At 38.4% G+C, this 14,110-nt stretch overlaps 2 protein-coding genes across 3 annotated transcripts; one reads left to right on the top strand and one right to left on the bottom strand.

Annotated features, from left to right (window-relative positions):
- Positions 1-7,222: 7,222 nt before the first annotated feature.
- LOC105230465 (O-phosphoseryl-tRNA(Sec) selenium transferase) lies at positions 7,223-9,256 on the top strand. Its single transcript, XM_011211249.4, has 4 exons — positions 7,223-7,486; positions 7,558-7,687; positions 7,750-8,766; positions 8,832-9,256. Exons 1-4 carry the CDS (start codon positions 7,373-7,375, stop codon positions 8,999-9,001), a joined length of 1,431 nt encoding a protein of 476 aa, XP_011209551.2. The 5' UTR covers positions 7,223-7,372; the 3' UTR covers positions 9,002-9,256.
- Positions 8,975-14,007, bottom strand: LOC105230464 (uncharacterized). Of its 2 annotated transcripts, XM_011211247.4 has the most exons (7): positions 13,336-14,007; positions 12,465-13,271; positions 11,291-12,409; positions 10,387-11,235; positions 9,429-9,554; positions 9,255-9,369; positions 8,975-9,199 (listed from the first exon to the last, which is right to left on the bottom strand). In XM_011211247.4, the coding sequence occupies exons 1-6, from the start codon at positions 13,435-13,437 to the stop codon at positions 9,295-9,297; spliced, it is 3,078 nt and encodes a 1,025-aa protein (XP_011209549.2). In that variant the 5' UTR covers positions 13,438-14,007; the 3' UTR covers positions 8,975-9,199; positions 9,255-9,294. The 2 variants fall into 2 exon arrangements, with proteins under 2 accessions (XP_011209549.2, XP_011209548.2); XM_011211246.4 differs by having other exon boundaries at positions 8,975-9,369.
- Between the last annotated feature and the right edge of the window lie 103 nt (positions 14,008-14,110).

Raw genomic sequence — 14,110 nt, 5'->3', positions numbered from 1 at the left:
TTTACGGGATTAGCCGATTAACCAAACTATGTACTCACGCAACACGACAGTCCAGTATGCGTCAACGATTTTGGCTCGGCCAAGGTGGGCTCTGGTTCAAATCCAAATACACTTTGTGTGTGGTTTTAGTTAAATATTTTATATCAGATAGTTTCAGAACCACAGTACTCTGTCATAGGATACAGAAGCATAGAAAGCGTCACCTTGTAATGATGCGTATTCATGATTCTGAGGAAGATTTTCTTTTTTAACCAACGCATTTTCTTTTTAATGGCTGGCGTCTTGATGTTCAAAATAAGAATAACGTAAATATTAGAAAACATTCAAAGATAGTGTATTCGGAGGGTGTCTAATATTATTTTTTTTTTTTAATGTTAGATTTTGAAGTTATGCCAGATCTATAGATAAGGCCTAGTACTAAAACCACAGTAAGTGCAATATTATATTCAAAGTACCTCTTTGACGCCGGTTTCTTTAATCTTGTTTCGTCAAGACAGAACCTTCTTTACTTTGGCACAAGCTCTAGAAGTTTTCATCGGAAAAACGTTTTTAGCCTCAAAAAAACAATACCTGTCCTTAGACCTGCATACATATAGACGTGGTACATTTGTATGTACATATATGTACATACGTGAATCCCCTTCTCCATTATCTCCCACTCATTTTATTGAATTCACACGATTGTCCGAGATCGCAGCTTGCATGATAAAAGAGGAAACATGCGCATTTTGGATTTCTCGCTGCTGACATTGCAGCAGGCTGTCGATTGGCAGGCATCCGCGTATTTTGGCAATATCAGGAAAAAGAAAACCGAAAAAAAGTAAAAAAAAAAATATATAAAAGCAAACGACTTAAAACCAAGTTTATGACCAACAATGATCATTAGTTACCCAACAGAATCCTCTTTGACGACCAGTGAACTTCCGCAGACAATCAACTCGTAGCCGCCAATGAGAAGGCAACATGTGCAGCAGGTTACTGCTTACTTCGTTGATCAGTGGAAGCAGATTTCGGCAAAAGGACATGCATGTGTATTTTAATAAGTATATGTACGTAATATACTATATACGCATATGTACACAATGAGTTACTTGTCAAAGCAGCCCAGTCAAGATTTTGTAGCAAGATCTCAAACCAACTGCTCGTAGCGGATTAACGGTTATAATATATGGTTTTTGGGCGCTTCCACTTAAATTTCGTATACTCTGGTTTCTTATATGTGGGTCTAGCGAACGATTTTAGGTTAACATAGCAGAGCGATAACAAACCCCCGTGGAGCTTTGGATGAGGTTTAGTAGTGCAACTCCGACTTATTCGATTTAAGGGCCGACAATAGATTAAAATTTGCAACATCTTTCCAGGCAGCGGCATTTCGGTCTAGTCGCAAGAAGTTCGCTGCGTTAAATATACAGTGACAGCAATGGATATGGTATGGTCGTACCCAAGAAGCCAGGTATGTAGATGGCACTAGGAAAACTAACTATATATTTGTGCTACGTGCATTGTAGATATGTTGATGAAAGCTTATTGGTTTGATCATAAAAAGTCAGATTCTGATCGAATACTGTTAGATGGGTGATCTACTTCACCTTCTGCTAGTTGTAGTAACGTCAGATCTTAGCCAACAATGAGTCTAATGTCTTTGTACTGAGACCGCCGAAAACAAATCGATAATTTATAAGTGAGCTAACCTAACATTGATACAGATTATTATTATTATTGTACTACACAACATTGAAATGCCGCAAACTCAATTACTTGTCCACTGGGACAAAGGAGTCTGGCATGAATCAGACACATGTTGTAAACAAGAAGCCTACCATGCCGAAAATTGGCAGATGCTTTTCATCGTCCACACACACTGTGAACTACTGTGGGGCAAAGATGGTAGAAATATGAGAGATCGAAGGAAGGAAGCATTAAATGAAGCAGGCAAAATAAAAGGATTGCGATGCGTCAACGCATCAAACAACTGGCTTTTAAAGTCTTACTTATTTTCGTTTTCTTGCGTCAGAGCATAAATTTGTGCGACAGGTGTTTAACTTATTATGCTATGCTGCACTTACGATTATATATACATATATGTATACTTGGATATACATATTTATGTTCCCGTGTATGTGTTGAATCTGCTGTACAAGTATCAATTTTTGATTACAGGCACACAAATATAGGAGCTTACATTTTGGTTAACAAATCGTCCAAAAAGCTTAGCGAATATGGCGATAAGAATAAGTGAAATGTAAAAGAAATAAACTAAATCAAATTTGTCACCGAAAAAACGACAAAAGCAGCAAATCCATATTTTGCTCCCACAATAAATTATGAAAATGAAAAAGTATAAGGGTTGAATGGTAAGTAAGTGACACTAAAATATAAACAATAACCGGAAGAATCCAGGCTGAACCGAAGCTTTAATACACTTCACAAAGACCATGGAAGAGCAACCTGAAGAGATTCAAGCCATTTTATCCAGAAAAAATCAGGAAGAATCGGTCCATATTTCTTCAAAAGTGTTGCTGGTAGGAACGTAGCCATCAATGACGACCGTTAGCGCGACAAGATAGCCGACTATTTAATGCCTGAAATTGAAGCTCGTGACCTCGGCGACAATTGGTTTCAACAAGAAGGCGACACTTCCCACATCGCATCAATAAATGTGTTTATGAAGAGAACACTTTGATGAGCAGATAATTTCACGTTTTGGACCGTTCGTTTGGTCATCAAGATCGTGTGATATCACACCATTAGACTTTTTCCTGTGGGGATATGTAAAGGCTAAAGTCTATGCGGACAATCCAGATTCGATTTAGATCTTGAAGTAAAACGTGTTGTTCGCGAGTTACCACTTGAAATGCTCGAACGAGTCATCAAAAATTGGACTGAATGGATGGACTATCTGAGACGTAGCCAAGGGCAACATTTGAAAGAGACAATAACCAAAAAATAAATGCCAAAGAATTTTCTTTCGATTGATAATAAACATTCCCCATTAAATTTGAAGTTTCTGTATTTTCTCTTTAAAAAAGTAAGGAACCTCAAAATGAATCGCTCTTCAAGTGGATTTAAGGTTACTTAATGGAAAAGGATCTTTTATGAAAAGCTTTCTCTTTAGTTAGTTTGTATGACAGCCATATGGTATGCTGTAGAAATCTTATCTAAACAAAAATGTATACTCGGAGATTGTAGTGTTGCCAATAATCCATGCCAAATTTCATCAAAAAAATTTGTTAAACAAAAAAGTTTACGATACAAAGACACTATTTGATCGTTCAGTATGTATTGTAACAATATGCTATAGTGGTTCGATATCGGCGGTGCGACAAGTGAGCAGCTTCTTGGAAAGTAAAGGTTTTGATAGGTTAAAAGGTCTAAGAAGATTCTCGCTTGCACAGCTTAGAACGCCCACTCGCATATACTGGAGACTACAGATCGACAAAGCGCTTGGAGCCTGTCACAAATTTGTTGAGACAGCTTTTATCAGTTTCGGCTATGACTTCTGATTCGCTGAATGTAAGATTACCGATATTTTTTAGCCTAAGAGCCAAAAAATGGAGGAGAAAGTGTCTGGATGTTTCCACCTCCTCCTCCATACAACTCTTACGACTAGCATCCGACAATATTTTGAGCTTAGCTATTATAGTTTACTATTGCGGCAAGATGCACTTTGCAAATAATTGAATAGAACTCTTGCGTTCTACTTTAGGCCAGAAGGTCCTCGCAGTCGCATAGAAACTGGTCGTCGACCAACGTCTGCTAAGCGCATGCGGTGTCCTGGTGTCCTTTGTTCCAGTGCAATGCAGATCCAACTCGGGCTAAGGATTCCGCTGTGACCACAAACCCAAACGTAGCTGATGATGAAGTAGCTTAATGTTATGCCTAGTGAGGACAGGCACTCCTTCATTAGCTTTGAATGCGCAGTTAGTGAATTCTACGCACTACTGTCGAAGTGAATGTTCACCGCCCTGAAAGAGGCTGCACTTCGTAACAGTACATCTACCGCCATCTTGATATCAGCTACTCATGTCTGAAAAACACTCTCTGGCTCTCATGCTCTGGTAGCATAAAGCTAAGATTGACACAGAGCTCCCTACAGAAAACTCGCCTTCTTTCCTTCGATCCATGCGTGAAAAAGCGCCTCTTCTTAAGCAATTTCTCCCCATCCACATCTTCGAAATTCAAATCAAGAAGTCTTCCTATTTTTTGCCCATATAACTCCTTATCTATTAGTTTTAGGTGATTATCGACTTTTAGGATAATTTAGAAACTTATTTTATAGCATTAGGAAGAACATCGTGCCAAGATCTTCTTTCTGAACCGTTCTTTTGAATTCCATCCATGAAGAGTCATCTATGAAACTAATTTACAAGTTTTTTATAAAGAGAAATGCATTAACTTGAAGCTGTCTGTGTGTTGCGTAATTGTTAGAATTGTACTAAGCAGAGACAAACATGTTTATGGGAGAAGGTTTTTATATTCTCTCAATAAAACTAATGCATTTCACGCTTAGAACAAATACGGAAGGGTATAGCCTTAGTTGCCAGAATATTTATCAGCTGCTTCTTTGTTACTTTAACTATTTTATGGCATTTCAAACTGTTTTCGCAGCAACATATTATCACAGCTGTAGAAGTGTTAAGTGCAAGCATTGTACTTAGGTATAATTCAGCGATTATTTAATACTACTTGACATTGGCCATATCGTTTCTTTGTTGTTTTATTTAATGTTCTTCCTGCGCTGTGCACCTGAAATGTAAATGTCGAATTTGAGTGGCATTCTACCATATTTCCTGTGATCTCTTTATTATTTCCATTGAAATAACGTTACACTTCTAGGAAGCCTAAAAAATTTCCGCTAGTTAAAAGCACTTTTGATACCCAGTCATGAGGGTTGGCAGATGGTTAAGAAAACGGATTAAAGGTGATACATACATATAGATATTAAGTATGGGAAAGTCGCGAAGGTTCACAAGAAAGGCGGTGTGAGCCAGGGCGTTGTCGTGATGCAACTTCCAATCGGCTGCGATTTCTTGTTGGAAGCGATTGACCCTTCGTTTGAGTCTCTTGAGGACTTTCATAGTGCACGGTGCCGCCATTGATGTCAAAAAAGGCAATGAGCATCGTTTTCACTTTGGATTTATTTGGATTACCACTCGTAAGAATGCCTCTTTGTCTCGAGAAAGCAACATCTGGATAAGCCTGCTTGATCATATCAAACGTCTCTGTAGCAGATTTGCCAAGTTCCACACAGAATTTAATCGCGTACCTCTGTTCCAACGAACGCTGCATTTTCGGCTTGCACTACTCACAGAAACACGTCGAGCGAAAATGTTTGTGCTGATTTTCAAGGTGCTCGGAAACAACTGACCAGCCGCTCGTTCGTTAGCTAGGAACGCCCTCTACCGAATCCAGTCAATGCGCGCACGCTCCGAAGTACAGTCGCAGCGGAAGAAAATGAGTCCTTTACTTTCCGGAAAACCCCTGTAGTGGCACAGAGTTTCACATACTAGGTATTATGTACCGAATTTGGCTGATATTAGTCAATTAGTTTTTGGGATTCTAAATTTCAACAAAAAGTGGATAGAATTTTTACACCGAGTTTTATGGAGGCCTTCCGTATCATCTCTAATTTTACGGTATTGTAGAAAACACTGAGTTATCGTACTATTAGTAATTTTCAACATAACCGTTATAAGGGGAGTAGGCGTTGTTATCGTACGATTTCATTCCTATTCAAACAATATAAGGGGATGCTAGAGAGACTTGTTCTCGTCAAGCTTGGTTGATTAAAATTTGGTGGTTTATGGATACTTCGATGGCATACATTGTGACAAAAAAGGACCCGAAAATTTTAAATAAAATACACGGGTAAATGATATTTCAAAAGTTGGTAGGACGGTTATTAATTACTACCCTAATTATGAGCAGGATCTGTCAACCAGTTTGTTTGCAACAGCTGCTTAAGTCAGTACACCCCAGTAAAGTGTTGCGATTTTTACAAAGCGAAATATTTTTAGCCAAATTTCGTGTGCGGAATCAATGCCAATGTTGGAAAAGACTTTCGGTGATTCGGTTTATCAAAGACACAAGCTTACGAGTGGAGAAAGCCTTCAAAGGCGGTCGAGAGATCGTTAAAGACGTGCCTCGTTCTGGACGACCTTCCACCTCTTCAGCTCACGAAAAAAAAAAAATAATATAGAAAGTGAAGGACACGGTGCTTGAAAATCGTCAGACAGGTATTAGAGATATGGCAAGAGTGCTCGACATCTCTCGTGAGTTCGTTCAAATGATTTTGGTGAATATTTTGGGTATGAAACGAGTCCTTGCTCGGCACGTCTCGATATAACTGATTTAAAAAAAAAAAGAGTACCGTAAGCCGGTCTCTTTGGACATTCTTGAACGTGCGAATTCCGATACCACATTCTTGGAGAGCAACTGTATTTATCAGGTTGGGATAAATATGAAAAGTGTTTCCAGGACTGGAAAACCCGTTGGCATAAGTGTATTACATCTGGTGGGGATTGCTTTGAAGGCGTCAAATATAAATATTGATAAATAATTAAATATTTTGCTTTTTATTTACAATTTTCGGGTACTTTTTCGTCACAATTTATAACAAATATCACATTTTTGTCTTAATTTTTTACTTAGTTATTCCACTTTCTAAGCATTTCATAAGCGTGGTGACAATGGTCTGATTGTGTCCATCTGCAATGCCAACCTCATTTGGTGACCGAGGCGCTTGTGTACCAAACTTCATCAGAATGTCTAAAATTATTACTTGCACGGACAGACAGTGAAAAAAAAGAAACTCCGAAAGAGTTTTTTTCATAAAACGGTTTTTCTTAATCGATTAGCCGTGTGGAGTCCGCTTAAACAGACAGACAACATTCCGTTGCATGTCACAAATGTAAGGGGAAACACAGCAAATCTGATTCGAAATTGGATTCTTATTAGACCTTAAGGTATTTTTAAGTGTGGTGAAAAACGCGTATCCAACCAACTCTTGGCTATTTATTTAAATGAACTTTAGAGGAAACAATTAATGGATTTTTGTTTTTTATTGCGATATATTTCAACTTGAAAGAATTGTTGCAATATAGGGACAACTTAGAGGATTATTCTCATTCGCGGTAGATACTTTTTCAACAATTTATTGGTTACTGGTGTCTGGTCACTCTAGAAGCGGTACGCTCAGCTGTTCCAATGTAAACAAACCAATAAGCATTACACACTTCTAGTGACGATATGCAACTAATTAGACATATAAAATAATTAGAGAAAACAAACAAAATTTAAGATAGCTTCAAATGTGATTTTTAACTACATTCCTATAACGTATGAACCTACCTGGTGGTAAAAATAAATTCCAATGGATTTTAGAAAAATCAACATAAGTGGGAAACTAGTGCCTGAAAATTATCTGAAACTAGCGCAAGATGCTCAGAAATGTAAAGAAACTGAAAAGAACGAGTTGCTAGAAAAGGTAAACAAACTAAACAATAAATAATAATAAAATGCAACGCTTAGTCATAGTAAAATATTCATAACCTACAGCGCAAACTGCCATTGAATGGTTGGACAGAAACACATATAGAGGAGCTGGTGCAGCAGCTATCACTGCTCGACAGCAATAACTTCCCCAAAAAATCGGGAGTTGGTGAACGCGAAGCGCGCATAGCATGTTGTAAGTAATAAATATGCGAAATATGATCTAATATAAGTATGTATGTATATATACTGGTTTAGCGCTCGTTGCACGGCGCCATTATAATTTTGGGCATGGCATTGGACGTTCGGGTGATTTATTGGAGGCGCAACCGAAAGCGGCTGGCTCCACGCTAATGGCTAATCTAACAAATGCACTACTGCTGGATCTAATCCATGAAATGGGTGTGCGCAGTTGTCGGAGCTGCTTTTTAGCGCCACTTGCTACCGGCATGTCCTTGCTCCTATGTCTACTGACGCTGCGACAACAAAAGCCAGCAGCTAAATACGTTTTATGGTCACGTATTGATCAGAAATCCTGCTTTAAAAGTATAATTACAGCTGGACTCAAACCAGTAATTGTGGAGCCACAACTAAATGATAACGGTAGTTTAACTACGAATTTGCAAGCATTTGAGGAAAAAGTCAAGGCAATTGGGGAAGAGAATATACTTTGCTTTTGTACAACAACTAGCTGCTTTGCACCACGAAATTCTGATGATATCATTAATGTGGCGAAATTAGCGGCACAATATGAGCTGCCACATCTCGTCAATAATGCCTACGGCTTACAAAGCACATACCTCACACATCAACTGGAACAAGCACAACGTCTGGGACGTGTGGATTTGTTTGTGCAGAGTACAGATAAAAATCTCTTAGTACCAGTTGGTGGTGCAATCATTGCGGGCTTCAACGAGCAGTTGGTACGCAATGTGGCCAAGGCATATCCCGGACGCGCTTCATCGGCTCAAACGCTCGACGTATTTATGACACTTTTGTCACTGGGCCGCAATGGTTATTTGAATTTAGTGAAGGAACGCAAGGCAAATTTTGAATATTTACGCATGCGCATGCAAGAATTTGCCGTAAGTCATGGAGAATTATTGTTGGAAGCAAAAGGCAATCCAATATCGCTGGCTATGAGTTTGAGACAATTTCAAGACGCTAACATGGAACTAACGAAATTCGGCTCAATGTTGTATACGCGCGGTATTTCGGGAGCACGCGTTGTGGCTGTAGGAGATCGCCGGAAAATTGAAGGGCACGAATTTATTAGTTAGTAATCAACTACATATAAAACGAATCATTATTATATTTAATTTGACACTGTATTTTGATAGATTGGGGCACACATCACTCAGCGACGCGAACTGCTTATCTAACAATGGCTGCCGGTTTGGGTATTACAAAAGCAGAAATCGATAATTGTTTTCAAAAATTGCAGGTTTCTTGGGAAACATTTTCGAGTCAGCAGTCAGAAATTAAAAAAAAAATAAAAAATAGTAATTAATTGAGCAACTGGTACTTACCACTTTATGACTTTATGTTGTATATTTAATTTACTTTAATTTTGCCTTTAACGTCGAGTCGATGATATTTGTTTTTGCAAAATTTAATTTATGTCGCTCATTATTTACATGCTCTGCTAATTACTGCATTTATAAAAGTGCAAAATAAACAAATTGCAGTCATTATTATTTTTCTAAATCTAAAACAAACAAATTGGTTGATTCATAAGCAATAAAAATAATTAATTAACATACGATATGGACTATTCGTATCTATTGTCATTTAAGATCGCATTTAATTCTTCTTTCTATTTTCTTTGTCATAGCCTAATTCGAGGTTTTTCTCAATTGCGGTTGTAGCATCCTTCATCTGAAAAGAAAATGATTTTAATAGTTTGTCCCCATTGACTTTTCAATATAAAGGTTAACCTCACGATTCTTCTTTTCCAGTGCCTCTTTCATGCGTATTTCGATCTTGGCCAGCGATGCATTATATTCTGTTTTAAGACGTTCGTACTCACGTAACATGTGCGCTTCTTTGTCTTCCGCATAGCGCTGGAACAGACAACGGAAAGGAAAATTTTGGAAATTTTTTTTATTCCAAATACATAGACAGATATAATAACAAATAATTTGAAGGAATCCTGCCGAATTGACAGTCTTTGGTCGAAAAAAATCTCGGGTACGTTCCTGTTAGGTAGACCCTACTGTTGTGGGAAGGATAGGGAAATCGAAAAGGCGCTTGAACCTAAGCGGTCAATAGGTTTACGGTGCCTCCCTGACTCAATAAACTAAGTTCAAGGTTTGAGATTTCAAATAATTTTAAGTTTTAGTGCATCTTGCTACTTTTAAGGACCTTTATCTTGCGTCTACAGACAGGTTTGCAGTCTAGAATTATGTGTTCGGAAGTTACCGGCTCTATGTTGCAAAAACGGTAGCTTGTCCAAGAAGCTATAACCATATTAAACAGCTGCTTTTTAAACCTGCAGTATCATATGCCAACAAAACCGGCAGTACAGGGTTCTGGTCACGCCGTCCTGGAAGTAGCTGCAGATTTCGCAAACTCGTTCTCCAGTTCATTCACTGTTACCCCTTGGTGGTCAGACAACTGATAAGGGCCACAAGTTGTAGACTCATAAGTTGTTCAGTCCTTCTATTTACTCCTAGATCAATATTATGCGCTAATTTAAGCTGAAGCCACTTAGTATGGCCACCCTTTCATTGCGATAGTTCCGTTGGAGATTTATTTCTATACCCCGATGTATAATAAAAACTTCTGCTTGGAAAATGCTCGGAAAATGTCCTATAGGTATGGAAAGTTTAGTACGCGGCCCTGTAATGTCTGCACCAACGCAGGTGTCAACCACAAAATTTTACACATAATTACCTTATAATTCGCGGCTGTATGCTTAGCTGAATTGTACTTCTTTTGCCAAGCCGCTAAAGCTTTTTCGTGTGCTCGTTCCAGCGACTGCACCTTATCCTTCCACTCCGATTCAATATCATCCACATGTTTGCGTTGATCCTCCCATTGCGCCATCACAGCCTTCATGGATTGACGCTCAGCTTCTATTTGCACTTGCCTTTCTTCCAACTCCTTGGACAATTGTGTGACGCGTTGATTTTTGGCCAACAATTCATCGCGACATTTATGCAATATTGCGGTTTGCTTTTCAATCATCTCATGCGCTTCAGCGTCTTTCTGCTTCAGTATGTCCTCCATATGTTCACGCTCTGCGAGTATGGCTTGTTTCAGCAGCTCCACCTCGGTGGTGCGTTGTTGCAGTTCGTTGCTCACAAGTTGGTATTCACGTTGCAAAGATAGATTTTTCTCTTCGGCTTGATGAAGCTTAATTTGGAAGCGTTTTATTTCACCAGCAAAAAGTTTTGCCATTTCGTCACGTATACGCGATTCAATTTGTTTTATTTCGGCAACAGGAGGACGCTTACATTCTGGTTTGCTATTGGCACTTTCGTCGTTAGATTTTTGTTTCAGCGGCGACGTCGTTGCACTGCCGGGCTCGGATGCACTACTATGGCTCTTTATGTACTCCTCGAAACGTGCGGCCTTATTTTTCAGTTCTCGTATGAGTTTCTCCTGCTGCTCACTGAGTTTCAGTTTTTCGTTGAGTTCTGCTATGAAATTCTTGGATTCTTGCAATTGTTGCGTAAGATCGTCAATTTCCTTTTTATTGATCGAGTTAACATTGCTTAGCTTAAGGTTTTGTATTTCAAACTATAAGTAATATGTTAAAATATTTCGATTTTTTCTTTAATATACAGTTATTTACCTTCGTTATTTCAGACATATAATCTATGCATTTGCTACAGTTATTTGAACTGTCTGCCTTGATTGCTTTGTGGTTTGTAGTCTTCTCTTTCTCCCAACGTTCCTTCAGCGATTTCATATCGCGCTCGTGACATATTTTCTCAGTCTCAAGTATTTTCGTCAATTCAGATGACTTTACCTCGGCTAATTGTAGCGCTCGCTGCAGGTTAGCAGATTTCTCGCGTTGTTCTTGCAGCTCTTTAATGTTATCTGTGTTACGTAATTTTTCCAGCTCATAAGCCATCGCTTCCTTTGCGTTAGATATCTCAATGTAGAGATTCTTTAGACGATCACATTCGGCTTGCGCATCTTTTAGCAGGAATTTGTGTTTTTCCAACTCCAGCCGCATGTTATCCGCTGTTGTGCGACTGCGCAGATTTTGGTTCTCTTTCATTATTTGCTCATAGTTAACTTTCATGCTCTCATGCTCCTGCTTAAGTTCCTCCAAATCAACTTCGACGTTACGTAATTGCACATCCAACTTTTTACGCTCTTGCTCATGACTTTTACACTCCGCTTCAAAGCGCGCGCATTGCTCCAGCAGCGCCTGCTTCTCGGCCTTCGTTTGCTGCTGTAGTGTTTCAATATTAGTACTGTTGTGACTGGTATTATTATGCCTGCTTGCGGCTTTGATGCATAGCTCTTCGTTCTCTTGTTCAAGCAGCTTAAGGCGAGTCTCAAGTCTCAAATTTGTCTCCTTAAGTGTGGAAATTTGTACTAATGCTTTGTTTTCTTCCTCACGTAGCGTGCGATTTTCTGCCATTTTTTCATCAAGATTTTGCTGTAGACGTCGTATCTCATCGCGCTTGCCCTTTATATTGGAAAGTGCACGATAGAGTTCATCTTTAAGGTTACCTAAGCGGTCTGTGGTAGTTAACGGCGTGCTACCCACTACTTTGCCATGAGTTTGACTTAGACGGCCAGGTGTATCCTCTTGATTGTGTTGATGCAGCACACTATCCATCACATCTAGCTCGGCTGTGGTATGCTCCAAACGCTCGGTTAACGAATTTATTGTTTTCTCCATAGTTTTAATTTGTTCCTGAAGACTGGCTATAAATTTTTGCAAACGCATATTTTCCTAGAAAATAGAGTACGTATATAATTTATAATTACTTAGCTTTTTAGTTACACACCTGTTGATAGTCCTGCCGTGCTCTAAATTCTTCACATGTCCTTTGTGCTTCAGCTAAGGCATGATTCAAGTCGTTTATTTTGCCAGATTTCTCGACCAACATATTCTCATGACTACTTTGCAGCGCCAAATAACGTGCATGTAAACTTTCCATTTCGCTCGTTTTTTTATCTAACTTACAAACTAATTGCTCCATTTGCTGCTGCATAACGTCCATTTCGGCTCTATGTCGTTCTTCCATTTGTTTCCTTTGCAATTCGGCATTGCGTTGACTATTTTTGCCCAAATCTCGCTCCACCATATCATATTTTTGCTGCACATCACTCAAAAGCATTTGTGTGGTTTCCAATTTGCCCAGCACTATGTTATGTTCACTTTCAAGTGATTTCTTCTCACTACGCAATTTACTAATATTATTTTCTAAATTTGAACACTTTTCTTTGCATTCCACCAGCAATTCATGTGTACTTTTTTTACTCGCCAATGCGCGATCCAACTCGGCTTCAGCTATACACAAACGCTTTTGTAGCTCATCGCGTTTCTTTTGTTCCTCATTGGCTAACTTTTTAAAATGTTCCGACTCGCGTGTCCGCGAATCAAGTAACATTTTTAATTGATGCACCTCTGCATCAAATGTAGCTGGTGGCAGATGTAGTGCATGAATATTATTGTTTTGCAGCTGTGGATGCCCTTGTTTTGGGTGCGTTGGAGGTTCATCGTTCAGATGTGAATGAAAGTTTGTAGTTGAGTCGACTGTAGTTTCATCTTCCTCCAAATCATCAAAAGCATTTTGCAATAAATTTCCCAACTATAAATAATTTATTAAATTTAGTTAAAGGTAGAAACAATTCTTAATTTTATTTCATGCAAACCTCTTCTTCGCGGCGTCTTTGATCTGCTAACGCCTCCTCCTCTGCAGCTCGATCCAGACTTGTGTTGACCTGTATGCTTTCTGTCCCTTGAAAAATACTCATTATATACGAAATTAAACCATATGAATTTTTAAACAAATTAAATGTTTAACAGATATTTGCACTAATCGCGCCGGCGCTTTGTAATTAATGAAAATTTATTTGACATTTGTGGACAGTGGCTGTTTACAGCGCCATCTATATATGAATAGTAGAAAGACCTGGTAGAGTATATTAAGGTGTGCATAACATAAATTCCTTTTTTAATTTTATATCAAAAATATATATGTTAATATGATAAAATAATATAATATTAACAAATTTTGAAATGTTAGTCTTTGCATATTGAAACGTCCTTGTAAAACAAAAAAAAAACGCACAATATATTTTAAAAAATTATATATTTAATTTCTTTTCTCTCCAAATCAACGGCAATAATTTCGGTAATTGTTTAAAAATTTCATTTATGCTTACACCTGTTCCCACGACAGTCGGGTCTAAATGATCGGGAAGGACCTGGATCCTTATCCGGCCAAGGACTGTCAACTCGGCACCATAACAAGAAATTACGCCAGGATTATATTATGCCGCTACAACAATGAATGATTAACAACAACAAAATATATTACAACAACGCCACTCGTTACAACACTTATCACACTATTCATCAGATCTCATTATATTATATATTATAAAACCTATTTTACTTCTGTTTCTTATAATAACATATAGCTCT

Source organism: Bactrocera dorsalis, chromosome 2, assembly GCF_023373825.1.
Source record: "Bactrocera dorsalis isolate Fly_Bdor chromosome 2, ASM2337382v1, whole genome shotgun sequence".
Classification (NCBI taxonomy): Eukaryota; Metazoa; Arthropoda; class Insecta; order Diptera; family Tephritidae; genus Bactrocera; species Bactrocera dorsalis.
This window is presented reverse-complemented; position numbering and strand designations above follow the sequence as displayed.

What these genes read in the sequence shown, in the direction of transcription:
- LOC105230465 (XM_011211249.4), top strand. Translation starts at nt 7,373, where the DNA reads ATGGATTTTAGAAAAATCAACATAAGTGGGAAACTAGTGCCTGAAAAT. An exon ending in AGAACGAGTTGCTAGAAAAG is followed by an intron (nt 7,487 to 7,557) that starts GTAAACAAACTA and finishes CATAACCTACAG; the next exon opens with CGCAAACTGCCATTGAATGG. An exon ending in CGAAGCGCGCATAGCATGTT is followed by an intron (nt 7,688 to 7,749) that starts GTAAGTAATAAA and finishes ATACTGGTTTAG; the next exon opens with CGCTCGTTGCACGGCGCCAT.
- LOC105230464 (XM_011211246.4), bottom strand. Translation starts at nt 13,437, where the DNA reads ATGAGTATTTTTCAAGGGACAGAAAGCATACAGGTCAACACAAGTCTG. An exon ending in CACGGCAGGACTATCAACAG is followed by an intron (nt 12,410 to 12,464) that starts GTGTGTAACTAA and finishes TCTATTTTCTAG; the next exon opens with GAAAATATGCGTTTGCAAAA. An exon ending in ATATGTCTGAAATAACGAAG is followed by an intron (nt 11,236 to 11,290) that starts GTAAATAACTGT and finishes TATTACTTATAG; the next exon opens with TTTGAAATACAAAACCTTAA.